Source organism: Rutilus rutilus (genome assembly GCF_951802725.1).
Source record: "Rutilus rutilus genome assembly, chromosome: 1".
Lineage (NCBI taxonomy): Eukaryota > Metazoa > Chordata > Actinopteri > Cypriniformes > Leuciscidae > Rutilus > Rutilus rutilus.
Genome location: NC_140209.1, coordinates 6,131,779 through 6,154,036, shown reverse-complemented (window position 1 = coordinate 6,154,036; position 22,258 = coordinate 6,131,779). Strand labels below are relative to the sequence as shown.

Genomic DNA, 22,258 nt, shown 5'->3' with positions numbered 1-22,258 from the left:
AGATTATGACGGTGTCATGTCAGTCTTATGCACACCCCTTCAAGTAAAGTGTTACCGTCTTTTCTGATGCTTATCAGTTATTGTATATATTTACCTTTTAAACTTTAAAATTATTTAAGCAACTAAAGTAAATTTATGTTATCTGTAAGATTGAGTGTTGTGTGTTTGTGCGTAAAATCTGGCAATAATGGCTTTTGAGGACACTTTGTGCATGTTACATTTTGAATTAGTATTAACAAGTGTATTATGCTATGAATGTTGTTTATGAGGACACCTCAAATGTCCTCTGTGGAGATGGGTGTGTGTGTTGTTGTTTGTCTGGATTAAATTAAAACCTGGATTCCATTTTCTCTTAACAGTTGTCTGCTCTTGTTACAGCGATTGCTGTAACAAGGGATGAAATATAGTTACAGTGATGAGGGATGAAATATAGTCTATGGAGAGTCCTCATAATCCATATATGCCAGTTTGTGGGTGTGTAAGTGTAAGAAAGTTAAATATAAAACACAAACCATACCTTTGAATCATCCGTTCATTTGCCACTGAGGATTTCCGTATAGCATGAACGATTGATCTTGCTTTGCTGAGAACATTACTTGCACTAGGAACTTTCAATGCATCCTTAACTGCAAGCTGCAAGGTATGTGCCATGCATGGCATATGCTGGAATTTCGAGAACCCATCTTGAAACAAGTCTGTCATAAAAGAAAGTTCAAAACATTTAAGGGCTATACTATACATGTATTTTGCAGAATTTGCACGTTTTTTTAATGATTTTTCTATGGACATTTTAACCCTATAAATGTAATATCACTGCATAGCAATAAAGATAAACATTACAATTTGAATGCAATTAATAAAAAATAAATTTAAAAAAGCAACAAACTTACCTTGATCCTCATCAGCAGCACAATCATCCTGGGAGTCGGAGTCTGAGTCAGATTCAGCAGAATCCACGTTATCCGAAGCATCATACTGTGCCACTTCTGTGCTGTCGCTGTGTGCTTTTTTTAGAAGCTCCACGGCTTTGATCATGTTTGAGCCATTATCCGTTACAATGAGCAATATTTTGCTCTCTGGTATAGCCCATTCGTTCAGGGTGCTTTCGATGCAATTGGCTATTGCTTCTCCGGTGTGTGGATGGCAAATGCGACGCAAATTTAGCAAAGCATGCTGCGATTGATTCGATGGGCAATGGTAAAAACATGCAGAGATACCCAAAAACGAAGCAGTCAAACCTTTTTTGCTCCATCCATCTACACATATAGTGACTTTGCGGGTCTCTCTCAGCATTTCTTTTACTCGCTGAGATGCAGTTTGCATTTTTAGCGCAATTAAGGAATTGATCCGTGCAGCACTGGGAGTGATGAATCTGCGGTCTAGAGCAGCATTAAAACTTTTAAAGGCTACCGAATCACACAGTCTAGTGGACATGCCAGTCTCAACAAACAAATCTACCAGTGCATTTTCTCGTTTCTTATGTTCATTTGAATTTGTTGGCCAAACCTCCGATTTTTGGAAGCATAATGTCAGAGTCTGCTGCTGCAATTGAGTTTGAGAACTACTAGCACCCTCGTTGACTTTATCATTACCGATGGTAGTCTTCCTTTCCGAATCTTTCGCCATGAAGGATTTGTATTCTTCACGATGGTTGGTTTGCAAATGTACTTTAAGGTTTGTGGGATTTTTCCCCTTAATTTCAACACCACAAAGTGTATTATTCAGCGTGACAATGCATTTGCTTTTTCCTGTTTCGGAATTAAATTCGAAATAGTCCCAAACAGGGCTCTGTCGTTTCCTACCCCCTGCCATCATTCATGTCTGTCGTATTTATCAGTTAACTGATGTTGCTGTCAGCCTCAGCTAACCTCAAATGCATAAAGCGCCATCTACAGGTGAATGTATTATACAGCCTGTTTGGTTTTAAACTAAACCACGTCAGATTTTCCGCCACAGGATGAGGGCTTATTAATTACGAAAACGAATACTTATTTTTGATAATTATTATTTTATTTCAGTTAGTTTTTCAATAACTGTTGCTAGTTTCGTTTAGTTTTAGTTTTTCATTTGTTATGAATTTTACATTTTATTTCAGTTAACGAAAATGTTTTTTAACTGATAGTTTTAGTCTTAGTTTCAGTTTTCGTTTACGAAAATAACCTTGGTGCAAACGCGCGCGCGCGTGTGTGTGTGTGTGAGGCGCGGGCGCGATCGAACAGTGGAAACATAAAAACATACTCTGTAATTTTGTTTATCAGGACATCATTCAAACTGCAAAGTGTTTAAGTTACTGTTAATTCAAATGTTAAGGAAAACAAATATATTAATCTGAAATGTAGCAAATTAATTTTCAATTCATTCAGGTACAATTACCAAACATATCTCAAGTTCTTTTTGTCTTTTGTACAAGTGCAGATTGGTAAAGTGTTCAATAAATGTTTTTGTTGAGAAATCTTGTCTATCTTAAGTAATTATTTGTGTTACATTTTATCTTTCAAATAGAGGTTAAAAACAAGCACATAATCGGCCAAATATCGGCCAAAATAAATCGGCAGCATTTATCGGCCATCGGCCGACCCGGATTTCAAAAGATCGGCATCGGCCTGAAAAAAACCATATCGGTCGACCTCTACTTTGAATGATGATAGACTCTTGATACCTGCTGATATAGACAGATGATTACTCACACGCAGGCCCAGAAACCTCAATCTAGTCGACAGTTGCCTTTAGTCCTTCTTATGTGTTCAAGCGCAGCTTTTTATCTGAGACTGAGCAGAAGAGAGGCAAGTACAGTCAGCTTTTGACGCCGCTAGTTCTTTTATGTCGGCTTGATGTGTCCGAGGCCGACATCAAAGAACTCAAGAACTATCTCACAGGCCAGTGCTGCAAAACAAATTCAACAGGCATGTGCGACCTGAATGGCAAGGTGAAATCAGGGAGAGCGCATACTATTCTAGAGATGAAAACTGTGTCATGCACACTGTGCGCGAACCCTTGCGCAAGCGTAAAAACCTAAGCTGAAATAATCTGGAAGCATCCCTCTTGCTCTTTATTTCTGATAAGCACCATAACAAATAGAAAATACGAATGGCTGTTTGAAGAAATTAAAATACTGTTTGATGTTCTCCGTAATGCCTGGTACACATTGTAGGATTTTGAACAGTATCAGACGAAAGATGACCAATCCTGGCGGTTTAGTGGTTGTGGCTCCTAAACCGTGGTGCAATGTCATACAGTGAGAAAGGTTCAAAGACGGCCGTTGTTGTGGTCTTCCGACCAAATACAGGCTAATATTCTAATTTTAATTCTAAAAGCCCTTCCTTGAACTTCCACCTTACCATGGTGAAGGGGTTTGAGTACCCGAAGGACCCTAGGAGCTATGTTGTCTGGGGCTATATGCCCCTGGTAGGGTCTCCCAAGGCAAACAGGTCCTAGGTGACGGGTCAGACTAAGAGCGGTTCAGAAACCCTTTATGATTAAGGTCATCAGCATGGTTTCATCTCTTAATTTCTCCAATTTAGTAATTTTTGTTTGTCTCTTACCCAATTTTCAGTGCCATTTGAGTTTAGAATCATCAGTCGGCTGCACAGTGGCACAGTACTCATTCAGTAAACGTACAGCTAAATAGATGTGTTGTGAGTTCGGATTTGAATGTGACTACTTTAGGAGCACACCTGATCTCTTCTGGAAGCTGGTTCCAGATGCGGCTGGCATAGTAGCTAAAAGCGGACTCACCATGCTTAGAGTGAACCCTTGGTATTTCTAGTTGATGTGATCCTAATGATATTAGGTTTATATTCATTGTCTGGAAACAAAGCATCTAATTCTTGCAATATTTTTGATTTGATAGTATGCTGATTTAGTTATTGCTTTGACATGACTACTGAAACTAAGGTCTGACTCTAGTGTCACACCAAGATTCCTAACTTGATTTTTACTTGTTTGACCCCTAGAGTGAAGGTATGCGTTCACCTTGAGAACTTCATCTTTGTTTCCAAACACAATGACTTCAGTTTTGTCTTTGTTTAATTGAAGAAAGTTTTGACACATCCAACTGTTGACTTCATCAATGCTTTAGCACAGGGAGTCAATGGGGCTGTAATCGTTAGGCGATAGGGCTAAGTAGATCTGTGTGTCGTCTGCATAGCTGTGGTAAGAGATTTGGTTATTTCTCATTATTTGGCTCATTGGGAGCATATACAGGTTGAACAGGAGTTGTGCAAGAATTGGGCCTTGAGGGACTCCGCAGTCCGCATGTCATGGATGTCCACTCAGACTTATGGTCTCCTACACTCACATAATAACCTCTCCCTACTAAGTCTCAATACCATCACCCCCCTTAAAACCAAATATATCTCCTTCACACACTCCGCCCCTTGTTACACTAACCAACTCCGCCTCCTCAAAGCCAAATACCGACAACTGGAATGACTGGTCTTAATGTCCACCTGGAAGCCTACAAACTTCACAGACAACAATACAAAGACACCCTCAACTCTGCCCGCTTCTCCCACTACTCCTCTGTCATCTAATCCAGCTCCAACAGTCCCAAGACCCTCTTCTCCACAATCAACAAACTTCTGAAACCCATGGACACAATCTCCAACTCCTTCACCACTTCTAAGTGTGTTTTGTTCCTTTCCTTCTTCAAAACCAAGATCGACAACATCCATAATCAACTAGCCCATAGCACCCCCTACCCAACCCCTGGACCTCCACCACCCTTACCTCCATCCCACTCTCTCTCTTCATTCACTCCAATCACTGAAACAGCTGCATCTACCATAATCTCCAGCATGAAGCCCTCAATCCTCTCCGCTTGATACAATCCCCACATTTCTTACCAAGGTTTGCCTCCCCTCACTTTCCCCCCTCATCACCAACATAATTATCTCCTCTCTGGCCTCTGGTATTATCCCCTCCCCTCTCATGCTTGCTGCCATCACCCCCATATTGAAAAAACCTGGTTTGGACCCAGACATTCCCAACAGTTACCGTCCCATCTGTCTCTGTGCTGTGGTACAGTCGGAAACCAGATTGAAAATTGTATCCATTAGAGCTTAAGAACTGTTTCAATGAACTCGCCTATGAAAGGAAGATTTGAGATCGGTCTGTAACTGCTCAATATGTTGCTATCCAGATTGCTCTTTTTCAGGAGGGGCTTGACAACTGCAGTTTAAAGGGACTTTGGAAGAGTCCCATTGAGAAGTGAGGAATTTACCACTTCTAGTAGATCTGCTTCTAAGCAGTTACACTGCTGCAAAATATGAATGCACTTTCATATTTCTATGTAAAGCACTATGAATTGCCATAGTGTATGAAATGTGCTCATGTCGTACCCGAGTTTATTAGATCCATGTCGTACAGTGTGATTTGTAATGATCTTAGAGAATTGCCAAAATTACACAGTCTGTAGCAGGCATGACAAGTGGGTGTCAGAAACAAAGTAGCACAGCGCTGTAACTGTTGTTTTTACGCTTTTCCATGAGTGCCACCTAATGTCAGAGATTGAATGTGCATTTACTGCCATTTCTTTGCATTGGTCTGAACAGACAAATCTCATGTGAATGTCTCGTCGCTCATCGTGACTGTTAGGAAACTAACTTAGAAGAGACTTGGTTGCTCAGCGCATAAGGATGAACTACTTACTGTAATCTCAGACTGCGGTGATCTGGTTTCTCCACTCCATGGATCTTCAGGTGTAGCTTTAGGTGACTTTTAAAAGCAAAACTCTTTCCACACTGATCACACGTGTGTTGCTTCTCTCTGCTGTGGATCCTCTCATGTTTTTTCAGATTTGTTGACAGACTGAATGTCTTGACACAGTGTGAACATTTGTAAGGTTTTTCTCCAGTGTGGATCCTCTCATGCATTTTCAGATTTGTTGACAGACTGAATCTCTTGTCACAGTGTGAACACTTGTAAGGTTTTTCTCCAGTGTGAATTCTTTGGTGCTGTTTTAAACGGTCCGCTGTATTAAAAGTCTTCCCACACTCAAAGCACATGTACTCTCTCACACCAGTATGAATTTTCTGATGTACTTTTAAATTGTGCCGCAGTGAAAAACTCTTTCCACACACAGAGCATGAATGTGGCTTCTCTTTCGTATGAACTGTCAGGTGTGCCTTCAGGGCTGATGCACTAAGAAATGTTTTGCTACATTGATCACATGTAAACGGCTTCTCTCCAGTATGAACTCTATTGTGAAGTACGAGGCTATATTTGTGTGGGAAACTCTTTCCACACTGTTCACACATAAACGGCTTATCTCCTGTGTGGACTCTCATGTGTCCTTTAAGGTATGCTGATTGACTGAAACTCATCCCACACTGATCACACGTGAAAGGCTTCTCTCCAGTGTGGATATTCATGTGCACCATAAGATTTGTTTTTTGTGAGAAGCTCTTCCCGCACTGATCACATTTGAACGGCTTCTCTCCAGTGTGGGTTTTCATGTGCGTCTTAAGGTTTCCTTTGCTTGAGAAACTATTTTCACACTGATCGCATGTGTACGGCTTTTCTCCAGAATGAACTTTCATGTGAACCTCAAGACTTTCTTTGTATGTGAAGCTCTTCCCGCACTGATCACATTTGAAGGGCTTTTCTCCAGTGTGGATCCTAACGTGACGCTCAAGACTTCCTTTGGTTGTGAAACTCTTCCCACACTGAGTGCAGGAGAAAGCTTTCTTGTCTCTTTTCTTTAAAAATGACTTTTTAGTCTTTGAGCAACTCAAAGGTTTTTCTCCAGGTTTGAAATGATGTTCCTCCTCCCCTTCACTCAGTTCTTTACTCTCCTTGTTCTCTCGGTCCTTTCCCTCCAGATGCTTTCTGGTAGTTCTGCCAAAAACAAAGAAGTGTCATTTCCAACAGACATGGTGTGAGATGAATAACAAATATTTCAGAGTAATCGCATAAATCATAACTCAGATTTTTTTTGAAGCCATAAAAAAAAAAAAAAAAAAAACATTTCTATGGAGAAAACACATCTGAAAATAATGGAGGTCACACGGTGAGCTGCTGCAGGAAATGTGCACAAGCCAAGTTGTCCTCGACATGAAAATACTTCTCAAACACACTCAGTTTTCCCTGGACGCTGAACAGATGCCTGTGTTGTTTACTCTGATGTGGTATTATTACAATTAATACTCACTCAGATGAGTATTATTAGAATGGTGTTCAGTCTACAAAGTGCACTGTCAATTTTTTAATTTTCAAATTGTTAGTATTTTTAAGAAAGTGACGGCCATGTTTTTCAAGGTACACGATTTTCATAATGGACTATGTTAGCAACTGAGACAAAGACCTGTATGGCAATTTTGAAGTCAATCACACAGACGGTGCTTTAACCCTCTGAGGTTAAACAGATGCGCCCGCGCGTTTTGCTGGATTTTCTTCACATTGTAGCACTTTAAACTTAAATTACTCCGTCAATTATGGTCATACAGAAAAAAGAAATATAAAAAAAGAATCTGTGATATTTCTACTTTTGTATGTGTCCACTTACAATCAAATCAAAACATTGTGCTTTTGTAAAAGAAAGAAAATAAACAGGGTGTGCGTTCTGCCTCTCCGTCGCGGTGAACTTTTTTTTCTTGAGCACGTCTATAAACTGAAACAAAACTCAGCGAATACTTGTCACACATTTATGAGCCATATACCTTTATAAACATTTAAGTGTATACTTTTAAATGATCGGATTCAAACTGAAAACAAATATTCTCTGTTTAAATAATTTGTATAAAACCAACAAGATGTCCAGCTTCTCAAACGCTTCCTAATTACTTTTAATTTGAACACGCCCACTCGCGCAAAAGATATTCACATGCAAATCTCCACATGGAACGCGAACGCGCTCATTACCTCAGAAACAAAACACCAAAACACTTCACAAGTCTCTGCTTTTCGTCGAGTTTGAAAGGCGCACCGTGAGCTTACATTGGATTTAGGCTACCTCAGAAGAAGAATGCGATTTGAAGACAAGAAAGATGTACAAGGTAAGAAATTCTTACATATTAGTTTGTTATTGTTGCATAAATTTCACATTGCAGTTGAACTGTTGCTAGATATATGGTGAATATTGTAATATTTAGACCCGTGTTTACTGTTACTGTGTTTGTGGATATCTGCTCAAACGTAGATATGTATATGGTAACCATAATGTTTTATATTTGAGCGCGATCACGTTTGAATGTATCATATTTGATACATTCGAAAAGCAAAACGCACCAAACGGCTTCATGGTTTTACTATTATCTCATTTCATATCATCATAACGAATGGAAACATTTGAAGTAACATGATAATCAATATATTTTTCTCTAGCTTAGTTGTTACTGAAATATTTTGGAAGATTTATAGGCTGCTATGGTTATTGTTATTATTATTTTATGCAGCACTGCGCATAGCCTATGCCTACAAGGCACAACAAACCTGGTGTTCATTATATTATTGTTGGAAACATTTGTGTGTGTGTGTATTCTGTGAATTTTAAAAAGCAATTTTAACCAGAAAAATCTAAAATGTATTCCCAAAATCGTGCAGGCCTTTCTCTTGATATCAGTATGTTCACTTTTTTTTTTTTTTTTTCAGGGCCCAGATGCCACTGAGTCCTGCTGACTTCAACATTCACAGTACATGTCTCTGTACATGAACATGGTAAAGTGAAAATCAAACACCTTGGAAATGAAAGGTATGTACAATGTTTTTAGGAATGGCACAAAGGTCTCTGTCTTTGGATCATTGGTTATTTTAGGATTATGTTGTGTTGTAAATAAATCAAACAATCCAAAAGCCATTCTTTTTTAAACCTCCTCATTCTTTGTGCAAGGTTGCTCAGAATGACAGGGCCTGATAGCTCCTAATAGGGCAGTTATAGGAGGGTCTTTGTCTTTCTCAGGTGTGAAAAGCTAACATATTAATGAGCTCCCGCATAAAGCTTTGTGGCACAAAACACGTCGTAACATTTTTAAATCAATATATTGTCTTATCTGAATGAGGAGTCAGGGTGATTTTCACATCGTTTTAGAGCAAATATTCTAGGCTACGTCATACAATTTTCAAAAGTCTTGTGAAGAAATAATCAGTATGGGTTCCATGGCCTTATTTCAGTGAGAATTTTTTTTTGTATTTTCACAAACCACGCATAAATGTCATTATCTCAAAACTACAAACTTTTACACACATGCTGCTGATATATTATTGTAGCAGAGTTTGTGCTGAATACAGTGTAATTAGACTTTAGCCATGAAAATGTCACAAGTAACAGAAATAAGCACAAATGTCAGAGCATGTCAGAACACCTCCAGGGCCCAGAAAACAGCTCAGACCCCAGAGGGTTAATTAGGGCCTAAAGTTACATTTTTTAAAATGATTTTAATACATTTTTTTGTTTAATTATACCGACACAGAGTGGCAGTGTTCCACCACTTTTTGTTGTATGTCCTCAGAGGGCCCCCATACATAAGTGTGTGAAATTTGGTGAAAATCTCATTTCTTTTAAAAGTTATAGACATTTATATTTATGAACACATAAAAAATTACCCAGACCTGACTTGTCAAAATTTTATAGTAAGTGGCAAAAATATGCAATTTGTCCATTAGTCAACAAACTATGTTTTCAATTTTCCTACAGTGGTTTCGCCTTGATCAGACTAACGGATTTGAAGATATTCTCGAAAGTTGTTGAAGCACTAAATAACAAACCAGCAGCACAACATTGCATGTTTGGTATCATTGGACTCTGCAAGGATTCATGAATATGGAGATGACTCCCGTGAAAATAAGTCAACCGAATCCAAAGTTAAGCATGTGAATATTAGATTTTACCACTAGGTGGCGCTGGTTCGAAACTTCTCAGACTCTTTCAGGGCATCGTGCCGATGAACCAAAATGGCCGATGGGAAAATTGTATATCATTTGACTCGGCATGCCGCTCCAAATATAACAACATCTCAAAGCTGTGCTTCACTGACAATCTGCGCATAAAAAAAAAAATGCAGCCTTTGCGATTTGATAATCGTGCCACGAACGGTTTCGGGTTAATTGCGATCAATCGTTTAGCCCTACTGTTCAGCTTAGCGAACGAGTCAATGCACGAGAATAAAAGCGAGCAAAGAAGTTACAGACAGAAGACTTATTTTACTTCATTTTACCTGAGCATTTGAATGCACAAATATTTTCATAATAATGAAGAAAGTGATCAGCGTGATTACTATTCAAAATAGTAAGCAAATGCTTTACCGTAAAGAGTTTACGGTTTGTATATCTGCAGTCGTAGTTGCAGTTTCCCTCTTTGAATGATGAACATAGACTCTTGATACCTGCTGATATAGACAGATGATTACTCACACGCAGGCCCAGAAACCCCAATCTAGTCGACAGTTGCCTTTAGTCCTTCTAATGTTTTCAAGCGCAGCTTTTTATCTGAGACTGAGCTGAAGAGAGGCAAGTACAGTCAGCTTTGTCGCCGCTAGTTCTTTTATGTCGGCTTGATGTGTCCGAGGCCGACATCAAAGAACTCAAGAACTGTCTCACAGGCCAGTGCTGCAAAACAAATTCAACAGGCATGTGCGACCTGAATGGCAAGGTGAAATCAAGGAGAGCGCATACTATTCTAGAGATGAAAATTGGCTTGTATGCGAGCGCCTGGTGGCCTGGCCTCCCCCCCATGGGGTCCGGCCGGGCTCAGCCCGAAAGAGCGATGTGGGGCCGCCCTCCCACGGGCTCACCACCTACAGGAGGGACTGTAAGGGGCAGTGGTGGACAGTAACGAAGTAAATGTAATTCGTTACTGTACTTAAGTAGTTTTTTTGCATATCTGTACTTTACTTAAGTATTTAAATTTTAACTCCACTACATTTCAAAGTCAAATATCTTACTTTTTACTCAACTACATTTTCAAAATCAGTCGTTCCTTTTTATTTATGAGTGGATAAAAACGTAACTGGTCAAACGAGCCACCAATCACAGTAGCCTACAACGTGCGTGCTTTGTTTTGAACTTGCCTCGGCGCTAAGCGTGAACCAGAGCCGTTAAATATGAGAGTTGCGACCATAGACAGTATGGTTGCGACACACTAGGCTTGTACGACTTGAACCGGAGCTGCACAGACAGATCAGTTTATGACATCAAAGTATAGAGCGAAATCGCGAGAGCGATTGAAAAGCATACAGAGCCGTCTACTCTCTAATCGCTCTTGCAGTATTTTAATGTCATTCACCGAATGGTCTGTGCAGTGTGCAGCGCCGGTTCAAGTCGAACAAGCCCACTGTGATCTCGCCGCCGCGTGGTCACGTGATTCGTGTAGCTCTCAATAGTTCCAAACAAATTGCGTTGCCAATGATTTTAAGCGGGGCAGAGAGCAGCAGCTATTGCAGCAATTATCGGTAAATTTTGACGCATAATGAACATTGCTTATTACGTTGACACTAAAATTACTTGCATATAATACCATTTTTTTCTGGGGAGTAGCAGAAACACTGCATTAATACGTTTTGGTGTTTAATTTTGGAGGGAAATATTATATATATATATATATATATATATAATATGTGTATGTATATATTATGTGTATGTATGTGTGTGTGTGTGTGTGTATTTAATGACATTGTGCAGGTTTATGTTTAGGTATATCATAACATTAGGATGTATTACCTAATACTACTAATAGTACTACCTGGTATAATTATAATTATAACCATAGACGCTCGTGAAAAATATATACAGTAAATACTGTAAATGTATTTTTCCTTATGGGAACAGTCCCCTTCCATCCAAAATTAAACACACAAAAAATTTATTCAATTCAAATATATATATATATATATATATATATATATATATATATATATATATATATATATATATATAAACTAATTAATGTCATTTTATTAATAGATTGATGTGCGAAGAGTGACATTGGAGTCTTCACGTAGACTGAGTTAAGCAAGAATCTTGTATATTATAATAGGACATTATAGCCATAAAAAAAAAATCATAGTACTTGGATACTTAAGTACATTTGAAGGCAAATACTTTTGTACTTTTACTCAAGTGAATGTTTAAAGGCAGCACTTCTACTTTTACTTGAGTAATATTTTACCTTGAGTATCTTTACTTTAACTCAAGTACATGGTATGTGTACTTTGTCCACCACTGGTAAGGGGTTGGTTCGTAGTAGATCGGGCAGCAGTCGCAGGCGGGGGCCTCGACAACCCGATCCCTGGACATGGAAACTAGCTCTAGTGACGTGGAACATCACCTCTCTGGCGGGGGTTGTGCGTGAGGTCGAGAGGTACCGACTAGAGATAGTCGGGATCACCTCCACGCACAGCTCGGACTTTGGAACCACACTTCTTGAGAGAGGATGGACTCTTTACCACTCTGGAGTTGCCCATGGTGAGAGGCAGCAGGCTGATGTGGGTTTGCTTATAGCCCCCCCAGCTCAGCCGCCATGTGTTGGAGTTCACAACGGTGAACGAGAGGGTCGCTTCCCTGCGCCTTCGGGTCGGGGATAGGTTTCTCACTGTCTTGTGCGCCTATGGGCCAAACGGCAGTGTAGAGTACCCGGCCTTCTTGGAGACTCTGGGAGGGGTGCTGGAAAGTGCTCCGTTCTACTGGGGGACTTCAATGCCCACGTGGGCAGCGACAGTGACACCTGGAGGGACGTGATTGGGAGGAACGCCCCCCCCCCTGATATGAACCCGAGTGGTGTTCTTTTATTGGACTTCTGTGCTAGTTACAGCTTGTCCATAACGAACACCATGTTCAAGCATAAAGGTATCCATCAGTGCACATGGCACCAGGACACCCTAGGCTGGAGGTCAATGATCAACTTTGTGGTCGTTTCATCTGACCTCCGGCCGTATGTCTTGGACACTCGGGTGAAGAGAGGGGCGGAGCGGTCAACTGATGAGTGAGTTGGATCCGATGGGGGGGGGGGGGAAGCTGGACAGACTCGGCAGACCCAAACGTACGTACAGAGAGATCTTTAACTTCCACCTCCGGCAGAGCTTCGACCGGATCCCGAGGGAGTCTGGAGATATGGAATCCGAGTGGACCATGTTCTCCACCTCCATTGTCGACGCAGCCACTTGGAGCTGTGGCCGTAAGGTCTCAGGTGCCTGTCGAGGCGGCAATCCCCGAACCCGGTGGTGGACACCAGAAGTAAGGGATGCAGTAAAGCTGAAGAAGGAGTCCTATTGGGCCAGGCAGGCTTGTGGGACACCTGAGACAGCTGACGGGTACCGACAGGCCAAGCGGACTGCAGCTCAGGTGGTTCTGGAGGCAAAAAAAAAAATCAGGACTGGGAGGAGTTTGGTGAGGCCATGGAGAAGGACTACCGGTCTGCCTCGAAGAAATTCTGGCAAACCGTCCGGCGCCTCAGGAGGGGGAAGCAGTGCCCTACCAATGCTGTTTTCAGTGGCTGAAAGAGCTGTTGACCTCGACTGGGAATGTCATTGGACGGTGTAAGGAATACTTTGAGGATCACCTCAATCCCACCATCACGTCTTCCATTAAGGAAGCAGAGGCTGAGTCTTCCTTCATCAGATGTGTCGTCTTTGCAGCGGCTCAACTGGAATGTAGCAAATTTAGGTTGTAATGTACAACTGATAATTAAACAAGATGCTTGACTTTAATAAACAGATACATATTAAAGCATCAAAAACGGAAAAACATAAACAGTGACTGTCGGCTACACTGAGATTCGATCTCAGATCGCTTGAAGCTCCGAGAGGCTCATGCTGTTGCGTTGACTACAGAGCTATTGTCTGAATACTGTTAAAACTAATGTCTTATGCTCTTACAAAGCCTCATTGATGTGGCCTAATATTTTTCTATTACAATGTTTTATGTTTTTTTTTTTTTTTTTTCATTATTCAATTTATTCAATTTCATTTCAGTATTGTGATTATGAATTCGTTCAATGTTTAATTTGAATTGATCTGCTACCAGCTTTCAATCGCTCTCAATGAGCCGCGCCGCGGCGGCAGATTACGCAATAGAGAGAATAAACTGACACTTTGCAAAGTGTGATTGTAGCTCCTCTTAGCGTAAAGAGGCTGCAAATACACACCCGCAATTTACCGCCGCAGGAACGGCGGCGGTAAAAGTATTATTCTGGTTGAGTACCATCTGTAATACCAACTTTAATGATACAATGTTTAATAACTCAAAAAAAAAATGCAGTTTTTTTAATTTCCTGAAAAAATAATGGTTTTGGAGATTCCGAATAAAGTTTATTAGATCCATGTCATACAGTGTGATTTGTAATGATCTTAGATAATTGCTGAAATTGCAGCATGTAGCAGGCATGACAAGTGGGAGTCAGAAACAAAGTTGCGCATTATGTTGTTTTTCCGCTTTTCCATGAGCGCCACCTACTGTCAGAGATTGAATGTGCATTTACTGCCATTTCTTTGCATTGGTCTGAACAGACAAATCTCATGTGAATTTTGTGCCGAACTTTCGTGTTAGTGTGAAAATGTCCTGACGCTCATCGTGGCTGTTAAGAAACTAACTTAGAAGAGACTTGGTTGCTCAGCACATAAAGATGAACTACTTACCGTGGTCTCAGACTGGGTTTATGTGGTTTCTCCACTGTATGGATCTTCAAGTGTAGCTTTAGGTGACTTTTAAAATAGAAACTCGTCCCGCACTGATCACACGTGTGTGGCTTCTCTCTGCTGTGGATCCTCTCATGCGTTTTCAGATGTGTTGACAGACTGAATCTCTTCTCACAGTGTGAACACTTGTAAGGTTTTTCTCCAGTGTGGATCCTCTGGTGCAGTTTTAAACAGTTTGCTGTAGTAAAAGTCTTCCCACACTCAAAGCACATGTACTCTCTCACACCAGTATGAATTTTCTGATGTACTTTTAAATATTGCCGCAGTGAAAAACTCTTTCCACACACAGAACATGAATGCGGCTTCTCCTTCGTATGGACTGCCATGTGTGTCTTCAGGGCTGATGCTCTAAGAAATGTTTTGCCGCATTGATCACATGTAAACGGCTTCTCTCCGGTGTGGACTCTATTGTGAAGTACAAGACTATATTTGTGTGGGAAACTCTTTCCACACTGTTCACACATAAACGGCCTCTCTCCTGTGTGGACCCTCATGTGTCCTTTAAGGTATGCTGATTGACTGAAACTCATCCCACACTGATCACACGTGAACGGCTTCTCTCCAGTGTGGATATTCATGTGCCCCATCAGATATGCTTTTTTTGTGAAGCTCTTCCCGCACTGATCACATTTGAACGGCTTCTCTCCAGTGTGGGTTCTCATGTGCGTCTTAAGGTTTCCTTTGCTTGAGAAACTATTTTCACACTGATCGCATGTGTACGGCTTTTCTCCAGAATGAACTTTCATGTGAACCTCAAGATTTTCTTTGTATGTGAAACTCTTCCCGCACTGATCACATTTGAAGGGTTTTTCTCCAGTGTGGATCCTAACGTGACGCTCAAGACTTCCTTTGGTTGTGAAACTCTTTCCACACTGAGTGCAGGTGAAAGATTTCTTGTCTCTTTTCTTTAAAAATGTCTTTTTAGTCTTTGAGCGACTCAAAGATTTTTCTCCAGGTTTGACATCATGTTCCTCCTCCACTTCCACTTCTCGGTCCTTTCCCTCCACATGCTTTCTGGTAGTTCTGCCAAAAACAAACAAGTGTCATTTCCAACAGACAATTTCACTCCGGTGTGAGATGAATAACAAATATTTCAAATTTTTCTTTAAAAAAGAGTTTATAAAAAGCCTGGATCATCAGATTTTGTCAAAGCCACAGCAACACACAACTTAAAATAATCAACAACCAAAAAAGCATCAACCAATCGTGTCCATTTACAATAGTGAAAAACACTTCTATGGAGAAAACACATGAGAAAAACACTTCTATGGAGAAAACACATGAGAAAATAATGGAGGTCACACGGTGAGCTGATGTAGGAAATGTGCACAAGCCAAGTTGTCCTCAACATTAAAATGCTTCACATCAAACACACTCAGTTTTCCCTGGATGCTGAACAGATGCCTGTGTTGTTTACTCTGATTATTACAATTAAAACTCACTCAGATGAGTATTATTAGAATGGTGTTCACAGTATACAAAGTGTACCCTGAATATAAATATACTGAATGTGCTTATATTCTTAAACACATTCAACTGACAGTAAGAACAAATATAGCTGTAAGCAGCAATTATCGGGGCCAAGCTTAACAGAAGCAAACAATGAAGCTAGCAGCAGACCAACTACAAAAATTTGTAAATAAAGCAGAAATAATTTTAAGCAAAAAAGTTCACAACATTGAGTATATATATATATATATATATATATATATATATATATATATATATATATATATATATATATATATATATATATATATATATATACACACACACTCACCTAAAGGATTATTAGGAACACCATACTAATACTGTGTTTGACCCCCTTTCGCCTTCAGAACTGCCTTAATTCTACGTGGCATTGATTCAACAAGGTGCTGAAAGCATTCTTTAGAAATGTTGGCTTGATAGGATAGCATCTTGCAGCTGATGGAGATTTGTGGGATGCACATCCAGGGCACGAAGCTCCCGTTCCACCACATCCCAAAGATGCTCTATTGGGTTGAGATCTGGTGACTGTGGGGGCCATTTTAGTACAGTGAACTCATTGTCATGTTCAAGAAACCAATTTGAAATGATTCAAGCTTTGTGACATGGTGCATTATCCTGCTGGAAGTAGCCATCAGAGGATGGGTACATGGTGGTCATAAAGGGATGGACATGGTCAGAAACAATGCTCAGGTAGGCCGTGGCATTTAAACGATGCCCAATTGGCACTAAGGTGCCTAAAGTGTGCCAAGAAAACATCCCCCACACCATTACACCAACACCACCAGCATGCACAGTGGTAACAAGGCATGATGGATCCATGTTCTCATTCTGTTTACGCCAAATTCTGACTCTACCATCTGAATGTCTCAACAGAAATCGAGACTCATCAGACCAGGCAACATTTTTCCAGTCTTCAACTGTCCAATTTTGGTGAGCTTATGCAAATTGTAGCCTCTTTTTCCTATTTGTAGTGGAGATGAGTGGTACCCGGTGGGGTCTTCTGCTGTTGTAGCCCATCCGCCTCAAGGTTGTGCGTGTTGTGGCTTCACAAATGCTTTGCTGCATACCTCGGTTGTAACGAGTGGTTATTTCAATCAAAGTTGCTCTTCTATCAGCTTGAATCAGTCGGCCCATTCTCCTTTGACCTCTAGCATCAACAAGGCATTTTCGCCCACAGGACTGCCGCATACTGGATGTTTTTCCCTTTTCACACCATTCTTTGTAAACCCTAGAAATGGTTGTGCGTGAAAATCCCAGTAACTGAGCAGATTGTGAAATACTCAGACCGGCCCGTCTGGCACCGACAACCATGCCACGCTCAAAATTGCTTAAATCACCTTTCTTTCCCATTCTGACATTCAGTTTGAAGTTCAGGAGATTGTCTTGACCAGGACCACACCCCTAAATGCATTGAAGCAACTGCCATGTGATTGGTTGATTAGATAATTGCATTAATGAGAAATTGAACAGGTGTTCCTAATAATCCTTTAGGTGAGTGTATATATATATATATATATATATATATATATATATATATATATATATAGTGAGGAAAATAAGTATTTGAACACCCTGCTATTTTGCAAGTTCTCCCACTTGGAAATCATGGAGGGGTCTGAAATTGTCATCGTAGGTGCATGTCCACTGTGAGAGACATAATCCAGAAATCACAATATATGATTTAACTATTTATTTGTATGATACAGCTGCAAATAAGTATTTGAACACCTGTCTATCAGCTAGAATTCTGATCCTCAAAGACCTGTTAGTCTGCCTTTAAAATGTCCACCTCCACTCCATTTATTATCCTAAATTAGATGCACCTGTTTGAGGTCGTTAGCTGCATAAAGACACCTGTCCACCCCATACAATCAGTAAGAATCCAACTACTAACATGGCCAAGACCAAAGAGCTGTCCAAAGACACGAGACAAAATTGTACACCTCCACAAGGCTGGAAAGGGCTACGGGGAAATTGCCAAGCAGCTTGGTGAAAAAAGGTCCACTGTTGGAGCAATCATTAGAAAATGGAAGAAGCTAAACTAGAAGCTAAAATTTTTGACCATAAGGGGGCACTGCCTTTAAACTTTTTGAGTACCATCAGGGCATGGTGCTGAAAAAAAAAACATACTGAGTTTCATAGCGATATGCCAACGCATTTGTGAAATATAGCCATATCCAAAACCATTGCAGTTGCATTACATGTTTTTCAAGGTACACCATTGTTATAATGGACTATTATAGCAACTGAGACAAACACTGCATGTCAATGTTGAAGTCAATCAGACCAACGGTACTGTATTTAGAGCCAATTTTATGTTTTGTTTAATTATAGCGCCACCATGTGGCAGTGTTCCACCACTTTTTTATGTGTGTCCTCAGAGGGCCCCCATACATTAGTGTGTGAGATTTGGTGAAAATATCAAATTTTGTTTAGGAGTTATAGACATTTTAATGTACATAAAAAATTACCCACACCTGACTTTGATTGCATATTTTTGCCACTTTAGAATTGTGACATTTGGCCATTAACGTTTAGTCAGTGAACTATGTTTTCGACTTTCCTACAGTGGTTTCGTCTCGATCAGACAAACGGTTTCAAAGATATTCTCGAAAGTTGTTGAAGCGCTAAATCACAAACAATAAGCAACAACATTGCATGTTTGGTATCGTTGGACTTCAAGGATTCAGGAATAAGGAGACGACTCCGGTGAAAATAAGTCAACCGAATCCAAAGTTATAAGCCTGTGAATATGTGATTTCACCACTAGGTGGCACTGGTTCAAAACTTCTTAGGCTCCTTCAGGGCAATGTGCCGATGAACCAAAATGGCCGATATGGGAAAATTGGATATCATTTGACTCGGCATGCCGCTCCAAATCTAACAAGCCCTTTTATGATTTTTGGACAAACCGTTCAGAAGTTATAAGCAAAAATATCAATCTTTCGTATCTCCGGACCAACGCAACTGTGGTGAACAGGACGAGGGGCGTGATTACTGAGGAGCGACACCTGCGCGACGCACCGTCTCGTATCTCTCACGGAGGAGTGGAAGCATAAAAGGAGGAGTGGAAGCATAAAAGGATGAGCGACGACAGTGGAGATCGCCGGTTCCTGCTGCCTTCTTCCCACAACAGCTAACCTTGTTACACCGGTGCCGAAACCCGAGAAGGAGCAACGTGCTGTCAAAGAACCCTTGCAGCTGTGGGGAATCCACGGTGCCATCGAGCATGGTGAGGAGAGACCGTCACTATGGACGCTCAAGGCAGTGCGCTGGAGTGAGTTGCCAGGGGGATGGACGAGCTCGCTGCTGGCCGCCTGGGTGCTGGAGGGGCGGCTGCCGTCTGTGAGGGAGTGGAGGAGTCACTGCCGTTCGCCATGACGGGGAGGAACAGGGAACGGGGGACTCCTGCCAGTGTCGAGCCATCCATTGAGAGCTTTTCAGCGGCATTGCCAGGCACCGCGGAGATCATCACCCAGCTGGTGGAGGACCAGATGAAAGTGCGTTGTGGGAACCACATTAAGATTTTTTATTAATTTTTTTCCTCTCTCCTCTCTGTCGCTCCTCAAGCTTCCGTCTCCTTTTCTCTCACCTCGTCTAACCGTGGACCCTGGTGCCGTGGCCACCGTGACTAGCCTAGACTAGACGAAAATAAACTCTTGATTAGGGATGGGAATTGATAAGATTTTATCAATATCAATGCCACTGACGATTCAGCTTATCGATCCGATTCTTTAACGACTCTCTTATCGATTCCTGATAGCACTGTGTGAAAAAAGCTTAGGAACAAAGCTTTTGTTTTAAAGCTTACACTTGAGTAAGCAAACTGTACTTTTTATGTCATTTATGTTATAAATGGAACCTTATTGTAAAGTGTTACCGATACACTAATTCAGACTTCTCGTGAATTCAGTGTTGGAAAGATCAGTTGTTTTAACCATTCATTAAAATGAATCGGTTCAAAAGAGTCATTAGTTCGCTAATTGGACGTGTCATACGCGTTGTGTGATTATCTCAGCAGTTAGGACATGGACATCCCACAAGGTTTGTGTCAACACAGAAAACATTACATCACTGGATAGGTTTTTTCGTTTATTTAAAGTGTGATTTTATGTCAACTGAATGTGCTTTTCAGAGAAGATAAGGCAACGTATTTTAGCACAATTCACACCCAGCAGTAGCCTAATTCAGGAAAAAAAAAAATTCCGAATGCTCCATGAAACTTTGGACTTCCGACGTTTTACCACCGTGTCGATTTATTTTGATTAATATGTTTGAGGGAAAGAGAGCAAGACAGCGCTTAGTTTTTTGCATTGGTCTGAACAGACAAATCTCATGTGAATTTTGTGCCAAACATTCGTGTTAGTGTGAAAATGTCCTGTCGCTCATCGTGGCTGTTAAGAAACTAACTTATAAGAGACTTGGTTTCTCAGCACATAAAGATGAACTACTTACCGTGATCTCAGACTGCTTTTATGTGGTTTCTCCACTGCATGGATCTTCAGGTGTAGCTTCAGGTGACTTTTAAAAGCGAAACTCTTCCCGCACTGATCACACGTGTGTGGCTTCTCTCTGCTGTGGATCCTCTCATGTGTTTTCAGAGATGATGAGTGACTGAATCTCTTCTCACAGTGTGAACACTTGTACGGTTTTTCTCCAGTGTGGATCCTCTGGTGCAGTTTTAAACAGTTTGCTGTAGTAAAAGTCTTCCCACACTCAAAGCACATGTACTCTCTCACACCAGTGTGTATTTTCTGATGTACTTTTAAATTGTGCCGCAGTGAAAAACTCTTTCCACACACAGAACATGAATGTGGCTTCTCCTTCATATGAACTGTCAGGTGTGCCTTCAGGTTTGCTGCACTAAGAAAAGATTTGTCGCATTGATCACATGTGAACGGCTTCTCTCCAGTGTGAACTCTATTGTGAAGTACAAGACTATTTTTTTGTTGGAAACTCTTTCCACACTGTTCACACATAAACGGCCTCTCTCCTGTGTGGACCCTCATGTGTCCTTTAAGGTATGCTGATTGACTGAAACTCTTCCCACACTGATCACACGTGAACGGCTTCTCTCCAGTGTGGATATTCATGTGCCCCATCAGATATGCTTTTTGTGTGAAGCTCTTCCCGCACTGATCACATGTGAACGGCTTCTCTCCAGTGTGGATCCTCATGTGCGTCTTAAGGTTTCCTTTGCTTGAGAAACTATTTTCACACTGATCACATGCGTACGGCTTTTCTCCAGAATGAACTCTCATGTGAACCTCAAGGTTTTCTTTGTATGTGAAGCTCTTCCCGCACTGATCACATGTGAACGGCTTCTCTCCAGTGTGGATCCTAATGTGACGCTCAAGACTTCCTTTGGTTGTGAAACTCTTTCCACACTGAGTGCAGGTGAAAGATTTTCCTCTTTTCTTTAAAAATGTCTTTTTAGTCTTTGAGCGATTTCCTCCAGGTTTGACATGTTCCTCCACCACTTCACTCAGTTCTTCACTCTCCTCTTTCTCACTGTCCTGGTCTTCCAGATGTAAAGTATGCATTTTCTGATGTCTATGTAAATTAAACAGCAGTGAAAAACTCTTTCCACATTCGGAACATGAATGCGGCTGCTCCTTCTTATGAACTCTCATGTGTGTCTTCAGGGATGATGCACAGAGAAATGTTTTGCTGCATTGATCACATGTGAACGGCTTCTCTCCGGTATGAGCTCTATTGTGCAGTGCAAGACTTTGTTTATTCGAGAATCTTTTTCCACACCGAGTGCAGGTAAAAGATTTCCTGGCTCTTTTCTTTAAAAATAGTTTTTTTTTCTTTGAGCGACTCAAAAGTTTTCCTCCAGGTTTGACATGATGTTCCTCCTCCACTTCACTCAGTTCTTCACTCTCCTCGTTCACTTCCATCAGGTCTGAAATGAAAGAAAAAAAAATTCAATTTCAGTACATCAAAATAATAATGAAGAGAAATATGAAGTGAAGTGACAAAAGTGAGCAGTGATGTAAAAAATTATGTGAAATATTATGAACGTTTTTACCTTTTTTAATAAATTAATTATTCGGCACACACGTGATCCGCGGATTGATTTATGAAAAAAGAAAGAAAGTTGTGCGCATGTTCAGTCCACACACACAGCGTGGTCATGG

The 22,258-nt window shown here is 40.8% G+C and overlaps 3 protein-coding genes across 5 annotated transcripts in view; 1 reads left to right on the top strand and 2 right to left on the bottom strand.

Annotated features, from left to right (window-relative positions):
* Positions 1 to 22,258, top strand: part of LOC311302609 (uncharacterized protein) — a 495,915-nt gene that overhangs the window by 382,577 nt on the left and 91,080 nt on the right. The gene's annotated exons all lie outside the window — the stretch shown is intronic.
* LOC311302813 (uncharacterized protein) overlaps positions 1 to 22,258 on the bottom strand; it is a 273,934-nt gene that overhangs the window by 240,955 nt on the left and 10,721 nt on the right. The window lies entirely within an intron of this gene.
* The window catches only part of LOC311302574 (uncharacterized protein), a 42,699-nt gene that overhangs the window by 12,882 nt on the left and 7,559 nt on the right, over positions 1 to 22,258 (bottom strand). For both annotated transcript variants that reach the window (XM_084428565.1, XM_084428564.1), the window contains exons 2-4: positions 20,571 to 22,023; positions 14,565 to 15,647; positions 5,650 to 6,837 (exon numbers count right to left, since the gene is read on the bottom strand). In XM_084428565.1, the coding sequence (XP_084284691.1) occupies positions 5,650 to 6,837; positions 14,565 to 15,647; positions 20,571 to 22,018 (3,719 nt within the window). In that variant the 5' untranslated portion in view covers positions 22,019 to 22,023. The remainder of the gene's footprint in view (positions 1 to 5,649; positions 6,838 to 14,564; positions 15,648 to 20,570; positions 22,024 to 22,258) is intronic.